The sequence below is a fragment of the Bos mutus genome, chromosome 2 (assembly GCF_027580195.1).
Source record: "Bos mutus isolate GX-2022 chromosome 2, NWIPB_WYAK_1.1, whole genome shotgun sequence".
NCBI lineage: Eukaryota > Metazoa > Chordata > Mammalia > Artiodactyla > Bovidae > Bos > Bos mutus.
The window spans coordinates 128,792,321-128,812,636 of record NC_091618.1 but is presented as its reverse complement, the minus strand read 5'-3'; the positions used below and the strand labels follow the sequence as shown (position 1 = coordinate 128,812,636).

At 37.2% G+C, this 20,316-nt stretch overlaps 1 protein-coding gene across 2 annotated transcripts in view; it reads left to right on the top strand.

Annotated features, from left to right (window-relative positions):
- The window catches only part of COL5A2 (collagen type V alpha 2 chain), a 159,982-nt gene that overhangs the window by 117,977 nt on the left and 21,689 nt on the right, over positions 1 to 20,316 (top strand). The window contains exons 19-40 of one of the 2 annotated variants that reach the window (XM_070359432.1): positions 671 to 769; positions 1,103 to 1,147; positions 1,262 to 1,360; positions 2,647 to 2,700; positions 2,923 to 3,030; positions 4,724 to 4,777; positions 5,362 to 5,460; positions 6,187 to 6,240; positions 7,064 to 7,162; positions 7,270 to 7,323; positions 7,416 to 7,469; positions 8,470 to 8,523; positions 9,330 to 9,383; positions 14,591 to 14,635; positions 14,974 to 15,072; positions 16,132 to 16,239; positions 16,504 to 16,557; positions 18,728 to 18,781; positions 18,998 to 19,051; positions 19,460 to 19,513; positions 19,881 to 19,988; positions 20,103 to 20,156. In XM_070359432.1, coding sequence (XP_070215533.1) covers positions 671 to 769; positions 1,103 to 1,147; positions 1,262 to 1,360; positions 2,647 to 2,700; positions 2,923 to 3,030; positions 4,724 to 4,777; positions 5,362 to 5,460; positions 6,187 to 6,240; positions 7,064 to 7,162; positions 7,270 to 7,323; positions 7,416 to 7,469; positions 8,470 to 8,523; positions 9,330 to 9,383; positions 14,591 to 14,635; positions 14,974 to 15,072; positions 16,132 to 16,239; positions 16,504 to 16,557; positions 18,728 to 18,781; positions 18,998 to 19,051; positions 19,460 to 19,513; positions 19,881 to 19,988; positions 20,103 to 20,156 — 1,557 coding nt within the window. The remainder of the gene's footprint in view (positions 1 to 670; positions 770 to 1,102; positions 1,148 to 1,261; positions 1,361 to 2,646; positions 2,701 to 2,922; positions 3,031 to 4,723; positions 4,778 to 5,361; positions 5,461 to 6,186; positions 6,241 to 7,063; positions 7,163 to 7,269; positions 7,324 to 7,415; positions 7,470 to 8,469; positions 8,524 to 9,329; positions 9,384 to 14,590; positions 14,636 to 14,973; positions 15,073 to 16,131; positions 16,240 to 16,503; positions 16,558 to 18,727; positions 18,782 to 18,997; positions 19,052 to 19,459; positions 19,514 to 19,880; positions 19,989 to 20,102; positions 20,157 to 20,316) is intronic. The other variant, XM_070359423.1, reaches the window with a different exon arrangement.

Genomic DNA, 20,316 nt, shown 5'->3' with positions numbered 1-20,316 from the left:
GTTTTATTGATACCAATGAGCCCCCCCTAAGCTTAGAATTTTTAGTCCTAAAATTCCAGGTCCAGGTTCCTCTAGGATTTGACCTACATTAGGTATTTAGTATCTTGGATAAAATGCAGAAACCCAGGCAAATTCGAATTTCAAATAAATAAAGAATAAATTTTTAGTATAAGTGTTTTCCAGACATTGTGTGGGACAGAGTGACCCTGAGACCCATTGTGTTTTATCTGAATTAAAACTTAACCAGGACCATAAAACCCGAGACTGCGAGCCACGTGGCAGAGTTCTCCTGGGCTCCCTTACCCTACTGCTCTCCACCCAGGTGCCCTTTCCCAATAAAATCTCTTGTTTTGTCAGCAAAAAAAAAAAAAAACAAACTTAACCAGGCATCCTATATTTTTACTGTCTGGACTCCTATCTGGGGTTGGAAACTGGGGTGTTTCAAGGTTATCAGGTGACCTTGCCCAGGTCCTCTGCTCTAACATGCTGTAGGTATCAGCGCATCCCGAGGGTGGGGAAAATATGCCCACCCTTGAAGAACCTGCTTTGTGCACTTGACCTCTTTAAATGATTAGGTGTAAAATGTAAAACTCCAAATAAGCAGTCAGCTTTGAACCACATTGCATTTAGGTTTTTCTAAAATTAACATTTCCCTCTTGTACGCCTTTAGGGAGAAGCAGGTCCCACTGGGGCGCGAGGCCCTGAAGGTCCTCAAGGGCAAAGAGGGGAAACCGGGCCCCCTGGTCCTGTTGGCTCCCAAGGTCTTCCTGTAAGTCCCTTGTCACTCCAAGTTGGACATGCTCTATAACATCAGAACAAAGGCAATCTGTCTTAATATACTCTATTTCAATTCTGATTGAGTGTTAGAACTCATGAGAAAAAAACAACAACAACAACAATTCCCTTGTCAACTCTGCAAATTTTGTCTATTTTATGGAAAAGAGAATTAGTCATAAAAGTGACTTTTATGATACAATGGTTGATTTCTTTATCCTTTTTTGTTTTGGTTAAAATTTTCTGCTTCCTTTTGGAAGGTGGGTGGACATCTGAATACTCCCAACATATGGCTTACTATCTTGTGAACTTTTCCTGTGTCCTTTAGGGTGCAGTAGGAACTGATGGTACGCCTGGTGCCAAAGGCCCAACGGTGAGTGACTAACTGCATTTAAGCCACGGGAAGTTCGCAGGGACACAGTGAACTTCGGACAGTGACCATAGACTTGTGCTGAGATCTCTGCTTGTTACTCTTGCATTCCAATAGGGCTCTCCGGGTACTTCTGGTCCTCCTGGCTTAGCAGGACCCCCTGGATCTCCAGGACCTCAGGGTAGCACTGGACCTCCCGGAATTCGAGGCCAACCGGTAATGTCCTTCAAAGAATTATCACCCTGTATAATACATCTAATATCACCAGAGAAATATCAGTATCAATAATAGATTATGAAATACAGTGAAACATAGATAGTCTAACTTATCTGAATGAGGCAAATGAAGATAGAAATTTTTGTAAAGTGGAAGCCAAATGTTAATGTACAATTCATGTGTTTAAATTCAAAGTGGAAAATTACTGCCTTTTGTTCAATTTTAGTGTTCTTTTATTTAAAATAGTAGGGTCATAACTTTATGATCCACCTCATAAAATTTTATAAATAGTTGAATGATAAATATTATGAGAATATTTTGCAAGCCAATATGGGGAAATATGGAAGTTTCATGGGGACTTAAAATAACAGTGTGGCTAACATGTGTTCAACAGCTATATCTTGAGGTTTGTTCTTGAAGAGTGCCTCCAACATATGGTTTATATGGAATGAATATCCATATTTTGTAGAAATTTGTATATTTTATATTTGTGTATTCATCTATTGGTAAAGTAGTATGGTTAGTTCTTAAGAAATACATACTGAGAAGTTGTGATTATGTATCTTTTAGCTTGATATAAAAAAATTAAAACTTTTGCTAGTACTACTTAAAACAAATATTTTGGATCCTATTGTAAGTAATTTGGCTACACTGATAAGTCCTTTTCAAATACTGATGACAAATTTATAAAAACATAAATGTTGCTGATATTTTACATTTGATTTTATCATGTTCTCAATTTAGCAATCTGGTTCCCACAAATTAAAGTATACTTGGTATATAAAGACCAAAATCCTATACATGCCCCCAAACCCTAGAATACTCTAAACATAAAATACCCTATTTGAAGTTGCCAAATCTTAATAAATACTACATATATATAAAATTACTTTGGTTTTGGATGAACAAAATCTATTTCCTAAAATAGACCCTAAATAGATATACCTATTGAAGTTGTCATTGTTAGTTCTAATTTTTATTATCAAATTGGAAGAAGCATTGAATTATTCTAATCATCCTGCTATGCATGATTAAAAATAAGACTTTAAGGGTAAGTCTCTTGAAGATCACTGTAAAATATACAAATTGCTACCTAACTATACTGGATTTTATAACATTTCACTCACATTCTATAAGATTTGTGTACATTTTAAAAAATTACTGTATTATTGATTCAGCACAGACTCTGCTGCAGAAATTGTCAAAGCCCATTCACTGCAACAATTAAAGCAAGTTGGGCTGGATAAATATCCTGGTTCTTATAGTTTTCTATGTTCCTATTTTAGGGTGATCCAGGAGTCCCAGGTTTCAAAGGAGAAGCTGGACCAAAAGGGGAGCCGGTAAGGTTTTATTTCTTTTCAGTGATAAGGGGAACATGAATGTGATCCCAAAGTGTAAGCCCAAAATACTCAAATATTTAAAAGGATGATAAAGAGAATTATACTTTTTGATGGAAACAGTTCACTTAATATAGTTTAAAGTTTGTGACTAACTGGATTCCTTTGACTGTGACTCGATTGCTAAATGGCTGTATCTGTTACCTGTCCTTCTGTTTTCAATAGGGGCCACATGGTGTCCAGGGTCCAATCGGCCCACCTGGTGAAGAAGGCAAACGAGGCCCCCGAGGTGATCCGGGCACAGTTGGTCCTCCGGGCCCAGTGGGAGAAAGGGTAAAATTTGAATAACAAAATAAATTCTTATAGTTGTGGGGAGATTACTCGAGGAACTTTTGGGAAATTGAGGAAAAGTAGGGCAGTTAAGAGCAATGCTAGCAGGTATATTACACAGTTCAGTATGGCTGCCTGTGAATTAAGGGAGCCAGCTGTCTAATCAGTGTATAGTCATTCATTCAATAATATTGATTGAACAACTGCTCCATGCCAATTTTGATACACGGTGCTTGGGACGCATCAGTGAACAGTGCTATGGTCCCAGCCTCCATGAAGGGCTAGTAAACCATAGTTTAATGGGGAGGTAAGCACTAAATAAGTCAACATATAAATAAAAATATAATCCCACATTTAATTTTTTTTAGATTATTTATTTTCATTGGAGGCTAATTATAATATTGTGGTGGTTTTTGTCATAGATTGACATGAATCAGCCATGGGTGTACATGTGTCCCCAGTCCCAAACCCCCCTCCCACCTCCCTCTGCATCCCACCCCTCTGGATTGTCCCAGTGCACCGGCCCCGAGCACCCTGTCTCATGCATTGAACTTGGACTGGTGATCTGTTTCATATATGTTAATATACATGTTTCAATGCTATTCTCTCAAATCATCCCACCCTCGCATTCTCCCACAGAGTCCAAAACTCTGTTCTTTATATCTGTATTCATTTTGCTGTCTCACATATAGGGTCATTGTTACCATCTTTCTAAATTCCATATATATGCGTTAGTATACTATATTGGTGTTTTTCTTTCTGACTTACTTCACTCTGTATAATAGGCTCTAGTTTCATCCACCTCATTAGAACTGATTCAAATGTGTTCTTTTTAATGGCTGAGTAATACTCCATTGTGTGTATGTACCACAGCTTTGTGATCCACTTGTCTGCCAATGGACATCTAGGTTGCTTCCATGTCCTGGCTATTGTAAACAGTGTTGCGATGAATGCTGGGATACACGTGTCTCTTTCAACTCTGATTTCCTCAGTGTAATCACACATTTTACATTTAGAGAATAACAGGGTGATGTGGTAGAGAGTAACCGTATGACAGTCATGTGTCACTAGATTAGGTGTTAAGGAAATGAGATTCTTTGAAAAGTTGGCATCTAGATAAGATCTATAAGATAAGGATGAGCCAGCAAGAAACTTGAAAGAAAGAACATTTTCAGCAGAGCAAGCAACAAATGCAAATCCAGGAAGCCTGAAAAGGTTGAGTGACTTTAACGATCATAAAAAACTGTTGTGACTGGACTATAATGAAACCAGTCTGCAAGGGAGATTAACAATATCACCTTACTTTTGTGTAGAGCTTCAGAGAATGTAAACAGTTTCATATCCAAGACAATACTAATGCCTGCAATCACTGACATTGTGATTATCAAACATGGTACCATTTCTTGTCTCTTGTCTCTGTATCTAGGGATCAGTTTTTCTCAAAGTTTGATTTTACAGTGAAGCATTAGAATGTTTCTTGATTTGAATAATTTTGGCTCAGTACATATATATATATATATTTCAAAATTTAAAGTTTCCTTCTGTTTAGTCAGGTTACTTTTTCTTAGACATATCTATTGCTGTGTAGGCTTGATCATAGCTCCTAAAATCTTGTAATACTAAGAGTAAAAATTACCCATTCATCGGATGTTACATAAACACCCACAATTGAGAATCACACTTTGGTCACCTGCAGGGTGCTCCTGGCAATCGTGGCTTTCCAGGCTCTGATGGTTTACCTGGACCAAAGGTAAGTTTATCCTGTCAAGGCTGACACTCTTGTGGGTGCTGTTGCAAAAGATGCCATTGTCTGGAGGGGTTATCTAGCTTTGGCTCACGTGGGTTCCAGATCTAGAAAAGAGTTGAACACAGATATTAGACCTAATGCCAGATCCCTCTTGTGCAATTTCTTCATTATAGAGGCCTCCAGGGAGAAGGATGATAGTTGGAGGTATACTGGAGTTTGCTTTTCAAACTTTTCAGGGAAGTTCCTGAGAAGAACAGACCGTAAATCTTTCCTTTAGCTGATATAGTTTGTTTCCTTTCTTTAGAAATTTAGACTCTTTTAAAATTCTGGGGTTTCTAAATCTAAGTTATTGGAGTGAGGCTTTAAACACAACTCTCATTAAATAATGTTGGAAAACCTTTATTCCAAGGAATCCAAATGTGAATAAAATATGAAGTGACATGGTTTACAAAGAGGTCTTTGTACCCACTTTGACCAATTCCTTTATACTAGTGGTTTGATTTATAAAATAAGGGTTTTACGTACAGTTGCCTTTGTTTGCCTGTATTCCTTTTTTTCCTGACATGTTCTACTTTGCTTTGGAACAGGGCGCTCAAGGAGAGAGGGGTCCTGTTGGCTCTTCAGGACCTAAAGGAGGTCAGGGGGATCCAGGACGTCCAGGTGAACCTGGGCTTCCAGGTGCTCGGGTAAGAACACAGCAATTTTTTGCTACATCAACCCAAGGGATATGCTCCTGAGAATCCATTTTTTGTTTTTAAGGTTTTATTTTTTAGTAACTTGATTTCACAACTTGGGACTTTTTTTTTTATGGATTTGGCTTTATTCCTTATGAATTGTTTGTTATTTTTATCATGTATGGAAAAAACTAGTAACTTCTAATCTCCTTTATTCAAAGGGGTATGTATTAGTAACTGTACCACTTGATTAAAAAAAATCCGATTTATCAATTTTATAATTTTCCTTTATTCACTGATAAACAACAATTTAACTTTTACCAGAGAGTGTTCCTGGTAAATTTCATTTTAACAAAATGTCATTTGAAAATTCATTTGAACAGTATGTAAATACTTATATTCAGTTGTCAACAATGCCCCTTAAAGAGAAAAAATTATACAAAAGTTGCTTGGAAAGATAACATTTGGCTCAATGTAAGTTCTTTTTCTTGAAACCTGTGTTAGAGGTAGGAGTGAAAGTCTCCTATAACCTTGTGCTGTTTATCCTGAATCCTCTGAAGCCAGTTTGGGTGAAGTCCATGACGGAGCTCAGAGTTTGTCTAGAGGAGCCTAAGGCTCCCAAGAGTGGACACTGCAAAACAGGACTGGATCTTTTAAATGCAGTGCTATTTTTACTCCTTAGAAACTTTACTTCAGTGGTAGGTCAGCAGCAAACTGACAGTTGCTTTTAATTTTTAGGGTCTGACAGGAAATCCTGGTGTCCAGGGTCCTGAAGGAAAACTTGGACCTTTGGTAAGTGATTTAAACAAAAGTCCACCACCATTAATATTTCTCAATGGACATGCAGCTTAAATGGTAAGAGCCTTAGTTAAGGTTAATGTATGTTGAGCAAACTTTGGGAGATAGGGAAGGATGGGGAAGTCTGGTGCACTGCAGTCTATGGGGTTGCAAAGAGTCAGACACGACCTATCAACTGAACAATAACAATGTTTTTGATAATGTGGGTGCTGATCATGTCTGAAATACACCCTCCCCTCCTGGAAGCAAATCCTAAGGCTCTGATCATTTTCAAATTGACCAAAAATTGATCACACGTTGAAATAAATGTCGGAGATTGGGATTGCTTCTCTGACATAAATGGAAAAGTTGAAATGATGTATTTATGAATATTGGTAGAATTTGTCTGTTAGTAACAATCTCATTTCTTGATATCCTCCCAATCTTATACATTTAAGAGATAAATAGGTATTAAGTTTGATAACTCATATATTCTGGGCCCTTCCTTTGTGTTGTATATGTGAAACACAAGTCCTGAGTTTTAATTACCACACATAAGAGTAAATGAAAGAAGAGAAAGATTTCCCCTATTAATATGAGCGTGTAAAGAGATATAAAGATGAAACTTGTATATAGAATAAGAATTAAGTCTCTGTTCTAAATATTAAAATATCTCAGCAGTTTTTTTTAATACTCAACTATTCTGATTTGCTAACATAAAAATGTAGCATAATTTAAAGCTTATACATCTTTTATAGTGTGTGAAAACGAAATTTGGGCGATGTGACGTGTATAGAGAACTGATGTGAAACTTGCATTGCTCCTGTCAACTCTGTAGGGTGCTCCAGGAGAAGACGGCCGGCCGGGTCCTCCAGGCTCCATAGGAATCAGAGGGCAGCCTGGGAGTATGGGTCTTCCAGGCCCCAAAGGTAGCAGTGTAAGTACTGTGTATAATGTGCCATCTCATCATAATCCTCACTTGCCATAACAACTGTCAATCAGCAAACTGATTGAAACTTAAGTTAGTTTGTATTGATTCTCTAGGGTGATCCTGGAAAACCTGGAGAAGCAGGAAATGCTGGTGTTCCTGGGCAGAGGGTAACTATCCATTTTCTGTTAAAGAAAAAAATAAATGGAATTATCCAGATTCTCATGGCCTCGCCTCATATATTATCTCTCTGTGATGCTAGGGAGCTCCTGGAAAAGATGGCGAAGTTGGTCCTTCTGGTCCTGTGGGGCCCCCGGTAAGTTTTATTGAGAATATATTCACATTACATTTTTCAATGATTGTCTTATCTGTAAGACTTGACCTTACATATGGATAAGTTTCAAGGGGAAGCAAATAAGAAAGTGCAAGGTGAAAGAATTTCAGTTATGTCTTTTGATAACTGAAATAAACAGGAATCTCATGCTTTATTATTTTAAGCTTCTATGAATGCTAATGGCAAAAGCTACCTCATCATCTCTATGTTGTCACAGTTGAAAAATATAGCAACTAGGAAAATAGTATCAGACAAATATTTTATACTGTATTTTATTTAAAATATGTAACTTCAATTATGCCTGTTTTTCTAATATTATACCTTATAGAAATTTATTTAAGCTGGAAGATAATTATGAATAATAATACATTATGTTATATATAATTATGAATTATGATAGAAGTTATAATTATATAACTTATAATTATATAATATAATATAAACTTACATAAATTTATTGTTTCCTACTTATTAGTCCTCAAAGGAATAATATCTCTTGAGGTTTATTCTTATCCTAGGAGTTTAAAGTTGTGTTTATAAGAAATATTTGGCATGTTTATTTGTTTTGAACTGGGGCAATTTAAATAGCACTTTAAATTTGAAAGTTTGATTAGTACTTCTTATGACACTGAGAAACTACAATGGAAACATTAGACTGGATATATAAAAGTAATGAATTTGTCTGTGCCCAATAGTCAGTTTTCCCACAAATTTTACAGTTGACTCCAGACACTTATGTTTGGATAAAAAAATGAACACTCTATCCGTTTATTTGCTGGCTTTAGGAGGTATTTTCTCACCATCAAGGACTTCAAACAATACCATTAGGTGATTTTTAGGACTAGTTTATGATCTGGCTAAAGTGAAAAACTTGTGATTGGAAGAAATGCACAGAAATATGAATACTTGGGTCATTCACGCAGAGGGTAAGTCAGTAGATCTGGTTCCTGGTGTTCATGGTTTTCTTTCCTTTGTGACTCAGGGTCTAGCCGGGGAGAGAGGAGAACAGGGTCCTCCAGGCCCCACTGGCTTTCAGGTATGCACTGACTCCGTCTTCCCTTTCTTCTTCCCCTAATAAAATGCTTTTTTAATGAAAAGGATATAGTTGAATAATGTGAAATTCTATAATTTTCAAAGAAGCAACTCCTCTTTTAGTAAATAGGATAGACATTTAGATGAAATCAAACATTTTTGTTCAAAGAACAGGAATAAACTTCCCCTGAAAAACTGACCAAAACCCAAACCTTTTAACAAATTAAAAATTATAAAATGCTTTTGATATCTCAGTAGGATTTATTTAACTGTATTAAGGCTTATTTAATGTGTTGGTGTCTAAAATTTTTCTTTTAAACTTTTTATGTTGTATTGAGGTATAGCAGATTAACAATGCTGTGACAGTTTTTAGGTGAAGGGGCTCAGCCATAATTTATTGTTGAACAAATTTTCATGATTTATCTAAATATGTTGGTAGAATATTTAATAGCATTGGGTGATCATCATTTGGGGAAAAATTTTCAGGCTAACTTTCCATATTTATTCTATCAGCCTAAAATGTTGTTCTGAGAGCCATTAAATACTTTACAAACATAAAGAACCTATTGCTACATTATCATTTTGCTAAGTGGTGTGCAAATGTAAATCTACACCCACAAAAGGATTAGCTGCTGTGTTGTATTAGAGGGTATAGGTTTCTAGTTTTGTTTTGCTCAACTTTTGTTTAAACAGTATCATTTGCTTGAAAATAGTAAGGGAGCTCCATACATTGTAAAGGGTGAAGTGTTAACACTGGTGGCCTATTAGTTTCCATGGAGACACAGGTTTATATTCTTACTTTTACTTTAGGGGCTTCCTGGTCCTCCAGGGCCTCCTGGGGAAGGTGGAAAGCCAGGTGATCAGGTAAGTTTTTTAATAATAAGAGTAGTAATACTAAAAATTTCTGACATAATATCACTTACTATTTGTCAGGCTTTGTTCTGCCTTGGCTGAAATTAATTATCTGTTTTAATCCTCAAAATAACTCTTATGTACTAGGTACTATTATAATGCCCATTTTCAGTTCAGTCACTTAGCCGTCTCCGACTCTTGTGACCCCATGAACAGCAGGACGCCAGGCCTCCCTGTCCGTCACCAACTCCCGGAGTTTACCCAAACTCATGTCCATTGAGTCTGTGATGCCATTCAACCATTTCATCCTCTGTTATCCCCTTCTCTTCCTGCCCTCAATCCTTCCCAACATCAGGGTCTTTTCAAATGAGTCAGCTCTTCACATCAGGTGTCCAAAGTATTGGACTTTCAGCTTCAACATCAGTCCTTCCAATGAACACCCAGGACTGATCTCCTTTAGGATGGACTGGTTGGATCTCCTTGTAGTCCAAGGGACTCTCAAGAGTCTTCTCCAACACCACAGTTCAAAAGCATCAATTCTTCTGCACTCAGCTTTATTTATACTCCAACTCTCACATTTGTACATCACTACTGGAAAAGCAATAGCCTTGACTAGATAGACCTTTGTTGGCAAAGTAATGTCTCTGCTTTTTAATATGCTGTCTACATTTGGTCATAACTTTCCTTCCAAGGAGCAAGCGTCTTTTAATTTCATGGCTGCAATCACCACCTGCAGTGATTTTGGAGCCCCAAAAAAGTCAGCCACTGTTTCCACTGTTTCCCCATCTATTTCCCATGAAGTGATGGGACTGGATGCTATGATCTTAGTTTTCTGAATGTTGAACTTTAAGCCAACTTTTTCACTCTCCTCTTTCACTTTCATCAAGAGGCTCTTTAGTTCTTCACTTTCTGCCATAAGGGTGGTATCATCTACATATCTGAGGTGATTGATATTTCTCCCGGCGATCTTGATTCCATCTTGTGCTTCCTCAACCCAGCATTTCTCATGATGTACTCTGCATTAATTAAGTTAATTAAGCAGGGTGACAATATACAGCCTTGACGTACTCCTTTTCCTATTTGGAACCAGTCTGTTGTTCTATGTCCAGTTCTAACTGTTGCTTCCTGACAAGTTTCTCAAGAGGCAGGTCAGGTGGTCTGGTATTCCCATCTCTTTCAGAATTTTCCACAGTTTATTGTGATCCACACAGTCAAAGGCTTTGGCACAGTCAATAAAGCAGAAATAGATGTGTCTCTGGAACTCTTGCCTTTTTGATGATCCAATGGATGTTGGCAATTTGATCTCTGGTTCCTCTGTCTTTTCTAAAACCAGCTTGACCATCTGGAAGATCACGGATCACGTATTGCTGAAGCCTGGCTTGGAGAATTTTGAGCTTTACTTTACTAGCATGTGCTGCTACTGCCAAGTCGCTTCAGTCGTGTCCGACTCTGCGTGACCCCATAGACGGCAGCCCACCAGGCTCCCCTGTCCCTGGGATTCTCCAGGCAAAAACACTGGAGTGGGTTGCCATTTCCTTCTCCAATGCATGAAAGTGAAAAGTGAAAGTGAAGTCACTCAGTTGTTCCCGACTCTTAGCGACCCCATGGACTAGAGCCTACCAGGCTCCTCCATCCATGCGATTTTCCAAGCAAGAGTACTGGAGTGGGGTGCCATTGCCTTGAGTGCAATTGTGCGGTAGTTTGAGCATTCTTTGGCATTGCCTTTCTTTGGGCTTGGAATGAAAACTGACCTTTTCCAGTCCTGTGGCCACTGCTGAGTTTTCCAAATTTGCTGGCATATTGAGTGCAGCACTTTCACAGCATCATCTTTCAGGATTTGAAATAGCTCAACTGGAATTCCATCACTTCCACTAGCTTCATTCGTAGTGATGCTTTCTAAGGCCCACTTGACTTCACATTCCAGGATGTCTGGCTCTAGGTGAGTGATCACACCATCTTGATTATCTGGGTCATGAAGATCTTTTTTTGTACAGTTCTTCTGTGTATTCTTGCTACCTCTTCTTAATATCTTCTGCTTCTGTTAGGTCCATACCATTTCTGTCCTTTATTGAGCCCATCTTTGCATGAAATGTTCCCTTGGTATCTCTAGTTTTCTTGAAGAGATCTCTAGTCATTCTCATTCTATTGTTTTCCTCTATTTCTATGAATTGATCGCTGAGGAAGGCTTTCTTATCTCTCCTTGCTATTCTTTGGAACTTTGCACTCAAATGGATATATTTTTACTTTTTTCCTTTGGTTTTTGCTTCTCTTCTTTTCACAGCTATTTGTAAGGCCTCCTCAGACAACCATTTTGATTTTTTGCATTTCTTTTCCATGGGGATGGTCTTGAGCCCTGTCTCCTGTACAATGTCACGAACCTCTGTCCATAGTTCATCAGGCACTCTATCAGATCTAGTCTGTTAAATCTATTTCTCACTTCCACTGTATAATCATAAGGGATTTGATTTAGGTCATATCTGAATGGTCTAGTGGTTTTCCCTACGTTTTCAATTTATGTCTGAATTTGGCAATAATGAGTTCATGATCTGAGCCACAGTCAGCTCCTGGTCTTGTTTTTGCTGACTGTATAGAGCTTTTCCATCTTTGGCTGCAAAGAATATAATCAATCTGATTTCAGTGTTGACCATCTGGTGATGTCCATGTGTAGAGCCATCTCTTTTGTTGTTGGAAGCAGGTGTTTGCTATGACCAGTGCGTTCTCTTAGCAAAAGTCTATTAGCCTTTGCCCTGCTTCATTCTGTACTCCAAGGCCAAATTTGCCTGCTACTCCAGGTGTTTCTTGACTTCCTACTTTTGCATTCCAGTCCTCTATAATGAAAAGGACATCTTTTTTGGGTGTTAGTTCTAGAAGGTCTTGTAGGTCTTTATAGAAGCGTTACTCTTGGGGCATAGACTTGGATTACTGTGATATTGAATGGTTTGCCTTGGAAACGAACAGAGATCATTCTGTCGTTTTTGAGATTGCATCCAGGTACTGCATTTCGGACTCTTTTGTTGACTGTGATGGCTACTCCATTTCTTCTAAGGGATTCGTGCCCACAGTAGTAGATATAACGGTCATCTGAGTTAAATTCACCCATTCCAGTCCATCTTAGTTTGCTAATTCCTAGAATGTCGATGTTCACTCTTGCCATCTCCTGTTTAACCACTTCCAGTTTGCCTTGATTCATGGACCTAACATTCCAGGTTCCTATGCAATATTGCTCTTTGCAGCATCAGACCTTGCTTCTATCACCAGTTACTTCCACAACTGGGTATTGTTTTTGCTTTGGATCCGTCCCTTCATTCTTTCTGGAGTTATTTCTCCACTGATCTCCAGTAGCATATTGGGCACCTACCGACCTGGGGAGCTCATCTTTCAGTGTCCTATCTTTTCGCCTTTTCATACTCTTCATGGGGTTGTCAAGGCAGGAATACTGAAGTGGTTTGCCATTCCCTTTTCCAGTTCTATCAGACCTCTCCACCGTGACCCCTCTGTCTTGGATGGCCCCAGATGGCATGGCTTAGTTTCAGAGTTAGACAGCAGTGGTCTGTGTGATCAGATTGGCTGGTTGTGGTTGTGGTTTCAGTCTGTCTGCCCTCTGATGCCCTCTCTCAGCGCCTACCCTCTTCCTTGTGTTTCTCTTACCTTGGACGTGGGATATGTCTTCACGGCTGCTCCAGCAATGCGCAGCCACTGCTCCTTACTTTGGACATGGGGTAGCTCCTCTCTGCCACCGCCCCTGACTTTGGATGTGGGGTAGCTCATTTTATAGATGAGGAAAATGAGGCACATAGATATTAAGTAATTTTTCCAAAATCACACAGCCAATATGATATTTAGTGTTTATAGGATTGTGTTATTAATCACTAAACATGTCTTATTGGAACTATAGGGTTTTACTGGAGACTTCATAAACAGTTATGAACAGAAAATTACCATTTTATTTATATCATTTTACCAACATATGAGTTTATGTAATTTATTTTTCTTGGAGTGATTTATTCATTCATTTAACTTTTAAACAAATATTTGCTGAGCACTCTGTGCTAAGCTCTACTAAACTTTGGCCTTAACCAATTGAATAAGATGAATTGGACCTTGCCCTAATTTTTATTTTAATAGGCGACAGAGAGCATAGAAAGACAGTTATGACAATAGCGTGTTTTAAGTGCAGTGGTAATGGAGGCACAGTGTATGTATAAATCTAGAGGATGCAGATGAATTAGTTCAGACATTGAGGTTTAGAAAAAGTTTCCCCAACAAAGTATTATCTCTTATGTAATCTGAAGGATGAATGATGGTAAGTCGGGAGGAAGGAAGGTAAGAAAATATTCTAGGAATTGGGAACAGCAAATGCAAAGGCTTGCTTATCAAATTTAGGCGCTGAAAATTTTTGGTAAGTCAGAAATATCGTATACAACTTGAGGGGGGTGAAGATGAGGTTAGAAGATGACAGGGAATGTTTTGAGTCTAATTTGTTCTTTTACTAGAGTAATGGGAAGCTAAGGGAGGGCTTTTAATTAGAGAGAGATACTATGAGATTTGGGCTTTAGGAAGATCATGCCACAATGAAGACAGTACATTTAAAGGGATAAAACTGGAGGCCTACTTGATACAGTTATTATTTGTATTAAATACAAATAACATTTGTATCATTAGTATAATACAAAATTGTACTTGTAATTTTAAGTGACAAATTTCCTTTTAGTTAAGAGCTTTTAGTTAAGACTTTTAACATAGTCATGACTGCATTAATTTGAACTTACAATTTCTAGTAAAGTGTGTTGTCTATATTCTGTGTTCAAGAAATATTTAGTAAATTGAATTAAGTTGGTTCTATTTAAAAGATCAGTACTTCATTAGTTTTAATTTCACTTTCCTCTGCTAAAAGTTCTTCACATTCCTTTAGGAAATTAAAGTTCTTGAGCTTTAATTGTCACTAAGTAATGCACTATCTTTGTGAGATAATATTTTGCCTGTGCTCATTGCCAAAAAAAGATCATGTGGGTATTTCCATATAATATATATGATATCCCCTCATTTATAAAAGTGTACACATTTTTCTTTATTCAGTATTCTGAATTTAGCCAGATGTCCAATAACGTATTAGAAGAAAATATGGTATATGGTATATTAAGGTATATGGTCTGGAAAACTTTCTAATAAATATCTAAAATTTAGTTAAAGTTTTTCATTTTAAAAAATGTGTTTTACAGGGGGTTCCTGGAGATCCTGGGGCAGTTGGCCCATTAGGACCTAGAGTAAGTATTTTCTTCTTCTTCTTTTTTTTTTTTTGATTAACTGTGTTTCCACTGGCTTCAGTTTATAAAACCATCTTTCATCTTAAACTTGGCTGTATTTTAATCATTGCAGTTCTTTTACTTGATGAAAATCGGTCTGATGAGAAACAGTCTGTGCTGTGAAGCCAGCATATGCTTACTTCAAGTTCATTTCTTATCACTAAATTAGAAAACTGAATCTTAATCGTTGCTCATTTCTAAATTTTTTCCCAGAAATCACTTTTCAGATTTCTGGAAACATATTTAAATCCATTTTCAGATCAAGCACTGAGACTGCTTGACATTTCTGTGTTGTGTAGGGAGAACGAGGAAATCCAGGGGAAAGAGGAGAACCAGGAATAACTGGACTTCCTGGTGAGAAAGGAATGGCTGGAGGACATGGTCCTGATGGTCCAAAAGTAAGTGTGGGAGTGAGCTCAGTATTTTTTATTCATTCATTTTTTTAATTGTTAAAAATATTTTATTGTAAAATATTTGCTTTACAATATTGTGCTGATTTCTAATTTACTGGTCAATGAACATATGATGGTACTAGAATTTATTTTTCTTGTTTTTCCAAAGTAATTTCTTTAACAAATATTTAAAGAGCACCTGCTTGACTTTCCTTTGACGTGAAAGAGTCAGGTATAAAGGAGTCTCTTCCTTGATGGGATTTATGATCTACTACACGAGGCAGTGATATTTCCTCATATACAAAACCGTTTCTAAAATTTATTTATATATTTTCCTACGGACTTTTATTTATAAGTAGAGGCAATAAATGGAAAATTGCATAATTTATTAGGAGATGTTCCTAATCATATGCTGCATTTCCCTTGTCTCTGTTTCTGTAATTCTGCTCACTAAATATATAAAAGTATGTCATTTTTGAAATCTGAAAGTACATGCATTATAAGGCAAAAATCAGCACCATTTCCTTTTGGGTGCCATTGTAAAGTTGATAGAAGATAATGTGGCCGTTTTCAGTACAAACTAACAGAGTAGAAATTTTTGTGATCAGACGTTAGATACCTTAGCACCTTCAAGGGCCAGAGATTGTGTAAGATCTGCTTCAATTTCATTACTGAATAAGCCTGAAAACCAGCTTCATTTCATGGGTTCTTTAGAGAGAGAATGAATGTACTCTCTAAATATAATGTCTTCTTTTTCTTATTAGAATCCTTATGATGTTGCCAATAAAAGAAAACAAAAGGGCAAGTCTATCATATTTGTTTGAATCAGTGCCCAATTTTCCCAAAGAAAAAAATCTGAAAACAAAGCAACAACCAAAACAGAAAAGTAGTATTTAAAGAAAAACAATGACCTCAGAGACAGGTTTCCCAAATGAAAAATATAAACATGAGGTTGAACCATATGTAATTGCCAAGATTCTACTCTTTTGGGTCTACCAAAACAGGGAGTCCATGTGGCTAAACCTTAATATATAGATGAGCTTACTTACTGTTGGTTCGTTTTAGGGCAGTCCAGGACCACCTGGAACCCCTGGAGATACAGGCCCACCGGGGCTTCAAGGTATGCCAGGAGAAAGGGGAATTGCAGGAACTCCTGGCCCCAAGGGTGACAGAGTAAGTTTATTTATTTTATTCATCCATTTAGATTTTCTGCTGATAATATTTTCTGGGCAGACTTACTTCTGCCATCCTAAGTTGCAAGTCGTTCATTCTTTCAGTATACGTGTACTGAGAAAATGCACAGTCCCAACATTGTGCAAGGCCCAAGGGGATGCGGTTGTGAACATTAGAGATGAGCCCCTGCTCTCATGAAGCTTCCATGCCAGTGCAGGAAAAAGACAATTAAGTGAATAAATGGCGTTTTGTGTGTTTTCACAGGGTGGCATAGGAGAAAAAGGTGCTGAAGGTACAGCTGGAAATGATGGAGCAAGAGTAAGTGAAATCATTCCTTTCAGTGGCAGGGCCAGGAATCAACGTCATCATTACTGTATGAGTCTGCCTGAACTTTCTAGAATAAGCCTCATGTTCCCATGGTGGTCAGGATTTGGGAGAATGATGAAATCTGAGATTTGACATTGATTGCCTGTGGATATTCATTTGCTTACCTTGAATTAGAACAAGCCAAAAAAGTAAAGTCATTATTGAGAGAATGAAATAAGATACATTTTTACTGTGCATATGAAATTGATGCTTTAAGCAGCGGGGCCCTCTTTTTCCTTCTCTATCATATTTATTCCATATGCAATGTTTCTTTTTATTAAAATGCTAATCTAGTGAGTCATCTTAGACTTCCTTCCAGTATAGGCAAGTAGAGTTTTACAGAGTAACCAAAGATGTGATAAATGTTTCTCAATATGCTAGATGTCAGGGGTGAGAAAATTACTGCATGATGAATCATCATTAATGAGACTGAACAAGTGAAATGTAAAGAAGGATTGCTTAATACCCTTCCAGAAATTGATGTTTAACAAGCTTTGTGTCCTCAAAACTAGAATGTATCTGCAATTCTAAGGATAATCAAACGATCAAAATGAAAATATATTTTCAGACATGAATGTTTCTCTCAGGTAAGAGCAGATAGTTAATCACTCAGATAGTCAACATTTTCTGAAAATACTTCCTGATATTTGCTAAATAGTTTCTGATTCAGTACGACTTAGTTTGCTGGTAGTTGTCATGCTGTACCCTGACAAAGCAGTTGTGCTATTAAACAAAGAGATGACACTGCGCTGCTGTTAATATTTTGATTCTGCCCATTGAGTCACCATTAATACACTGATTATATTAACCTTTGATAATAAAAGTATATTATAGGGAAGTTTTAACCTTATTATAATGATTGCTTTTTTCTTTTTCTGGAAAGCTAGTTAAAGGTGAAAGAATTTAGCAAACTATGAAATCAAAGTATCTTTGCCTTTTAATTAAATCTAACATTCAATTCAATATTTCAAAAGTGGTCTAAATGAATCTGGTTTATTGTTTGTGCTTCATATCACAGTTGGTCTGGAGTGCACAGTAAATAATGAAGAGCTGTTTGAAGGAATGATGTGCTGTCAGTTTATTTTAAGGAGAAATATCCATCTATTGCTCCTTTGAACTATTGAATACTTTGAAACTGCAGTGCAATAAGATCAAGACTTAAGCAATGACTGCTTAATTTTTAGTGAGGGAAATATGTTGTTCTAGGCAAAAAGCAGAGAATTTATCTCATATAAAGGGGAAAAAATTTTAGTGTAGTCACCTTTATATTCAAACAAATCTTTTAAGGAAGTGTATTAGGTGAATGACAGAATATTGTTTCATTATAGATCTAGAGAATTTAAGATCACAGTTTTCTCATGTTCTTGTCTTAAAATACAATATAAAATTAAAAAGTCATTTTATTCCCTAAGTTTCTTCTGTAATGCATACATACATTAAATGGCAAAGGAATATCTGAGTTTCTTGTGAAAAAGCAATACACAAATATCAGAGAGAAAACCTGTTTTAGGAAGGGCTCCAATGCTGTGCAGCAGTTTAAAAACTGTGCTTGTGTGTCAAGAAAACCCCACGTGTCGCTCTGCTATACTCTGAGCCAAAGAACACCCTCACCTTCAGTGCAGTGAGGTGGTTCCATTATCATCACAGAAGAATGTGGAAAACTGAGGGCTTTAGCACAATTTCACTTTTCTAAAAAATAAAGGAATGATATTTCACTTGTATAGTTTAAGAATAAAGTATGGTATACAAAATAAGAAAAGCCTCTTCAATCTATTGTCAAATTTCAAATAGAGATTAGTAAAATTAAACAAGCTAAGAAACACAGAAACCTTGTTGAAGGATAGCATTGGTTTCAGACTAATGTTTGAAGACAGTGTTATGTACATAGATAAGTGAGTTGGATGAAACAGATTGAAATGTTTTGTGGAGAAAATCCACTGGGAATTGTTTTAGACTAGATGTAAAAATATTGAGAATATACAGATTGTATCATTTATTACAGGTGATGTTTTACAAAAGCAGTCATCTGTAACAAAATAGTACCTTCTTGGTTTGTTTGTTTAAACGTGGAGATTTCTGTGCATTCTCTTCCTCAATATGCCTATGTTATGTTCATTGACAGGGTCTTCCGGGTCCCTTGGGCCCTCCAGGTCCTTCAGGCCCTACTGGAGAAAAGGTAATGTCAAAAGTTGTTATCTTGTGGACTCAAAATTCCGAGATCTGAATGCTGGCTCTTTTTCATAATGTCTTCTCTTCCATAAAGTATGATAGCTGGGCTAGATCATCTCGGAGTTCTCCTCCCATCCACCCAACACATAGGGCACCATGTCCTACAGTTTTACTGTGTTTTGCCATTGCTTTGGACAATAAGCATCTAAAATCTGCTTTTCAGGGAGAACCCGGCCCTCGAGGTTTAGTCGGCCCGCCTGGCTCCCGTGGCAATCCCGTAAGTGACAGAATTTTGATGTTCTTTAGTATGAGATTGAGCAGTAAAACAAGCCATCATTTTGTCTTGATATTTATATGAAACCATGCCTTAACTTCCTGGTTTTCACCTTTTACTTTTCTTATTACACCTAAAAAAGAAATTAGTGTATTGTTTCTATACAGTCTATTAAGTCTATATAAGCAGCTCATTTACTAAATAATCAGAAGCTTCTTTGAGACTTTGGGCCTTGGAAATTTTTTTCTATGACCCTCATCTCTATACCGCCCTTAGGAGTCTTCCTCAAGCAACATGTCTAATTTCTCTATATGTACATTTCAAGACACTGCAGATTTATAAAATTGTATTTTAAAATACTGTTCCTGTTTAGAATCATGTGTGAAAGCCACGGTAATGTTTGTCTTCTAGGGTTCACGTGGTGAAAATGGCCCAACTGGAGCTGTTGGTTTTGCGGGACCCCAGGTATGATTTTTAAATGTCTTGAATTTACAAATGTTCGTTCTTCTTGCTACAGCAATGAATTTAATTAATTATCACTGTCATTTGTTTTGAAGGTATATTCAAGATTCTGGAAAACATAGTATTCTAGGCAATAGTCTCATTTTCAATACATTTTTTTTTCATGGACTGGCACAAAACATGTGGTGACGTAACTTACTTTTTCAGACTGTCTTTGAAGATCACATTGGGGTGTTTTTTTTTTTTTTTTCTTTTAAGCGTTTATACTGATTACAAATCACCATTTTATAATATATGGATAAATGATAATTATTATGAAAAATTTGTGTTTAAGTGTTGCAACCATTTCCTTATTTATTCTTTGATGTAGGGGCCGGATGGGCAGCCTGGAGTGAAAGGTGAACCTGGAGAGCCTGGGCAGAAGGGAGACGCTGGCTCTCCTGGACCACAAGGGCTGGCAGGATCCCCAGGGCCTCATGTAAGTTTAAAGTAAAATAAGATAGAACTTGAGCCCAGTGCCCACTGTTTAGACCTTGTGTTTAGACCATCTTTCTTTACTGCCGCACCCTTTTGTTTGTTTCTTTCTATTTAGGGTCCTAATGGTGTTCCCGGACTGAAAGGTGGTCGAGGAACTCAGGGTCCACCTGTAAGTTGGTTTGAAGCTCTGGGAATTATGCATAACTAGTGACAGATATCTAGTACTTTATAGCCATCTTAAAGTTCCTTTGAAGCTATAACAACCAATTTTTAGTTGTATATATTGCAGTGGAAAAAAAAGTGCTTAACTTGGATGACAATCTGCATTA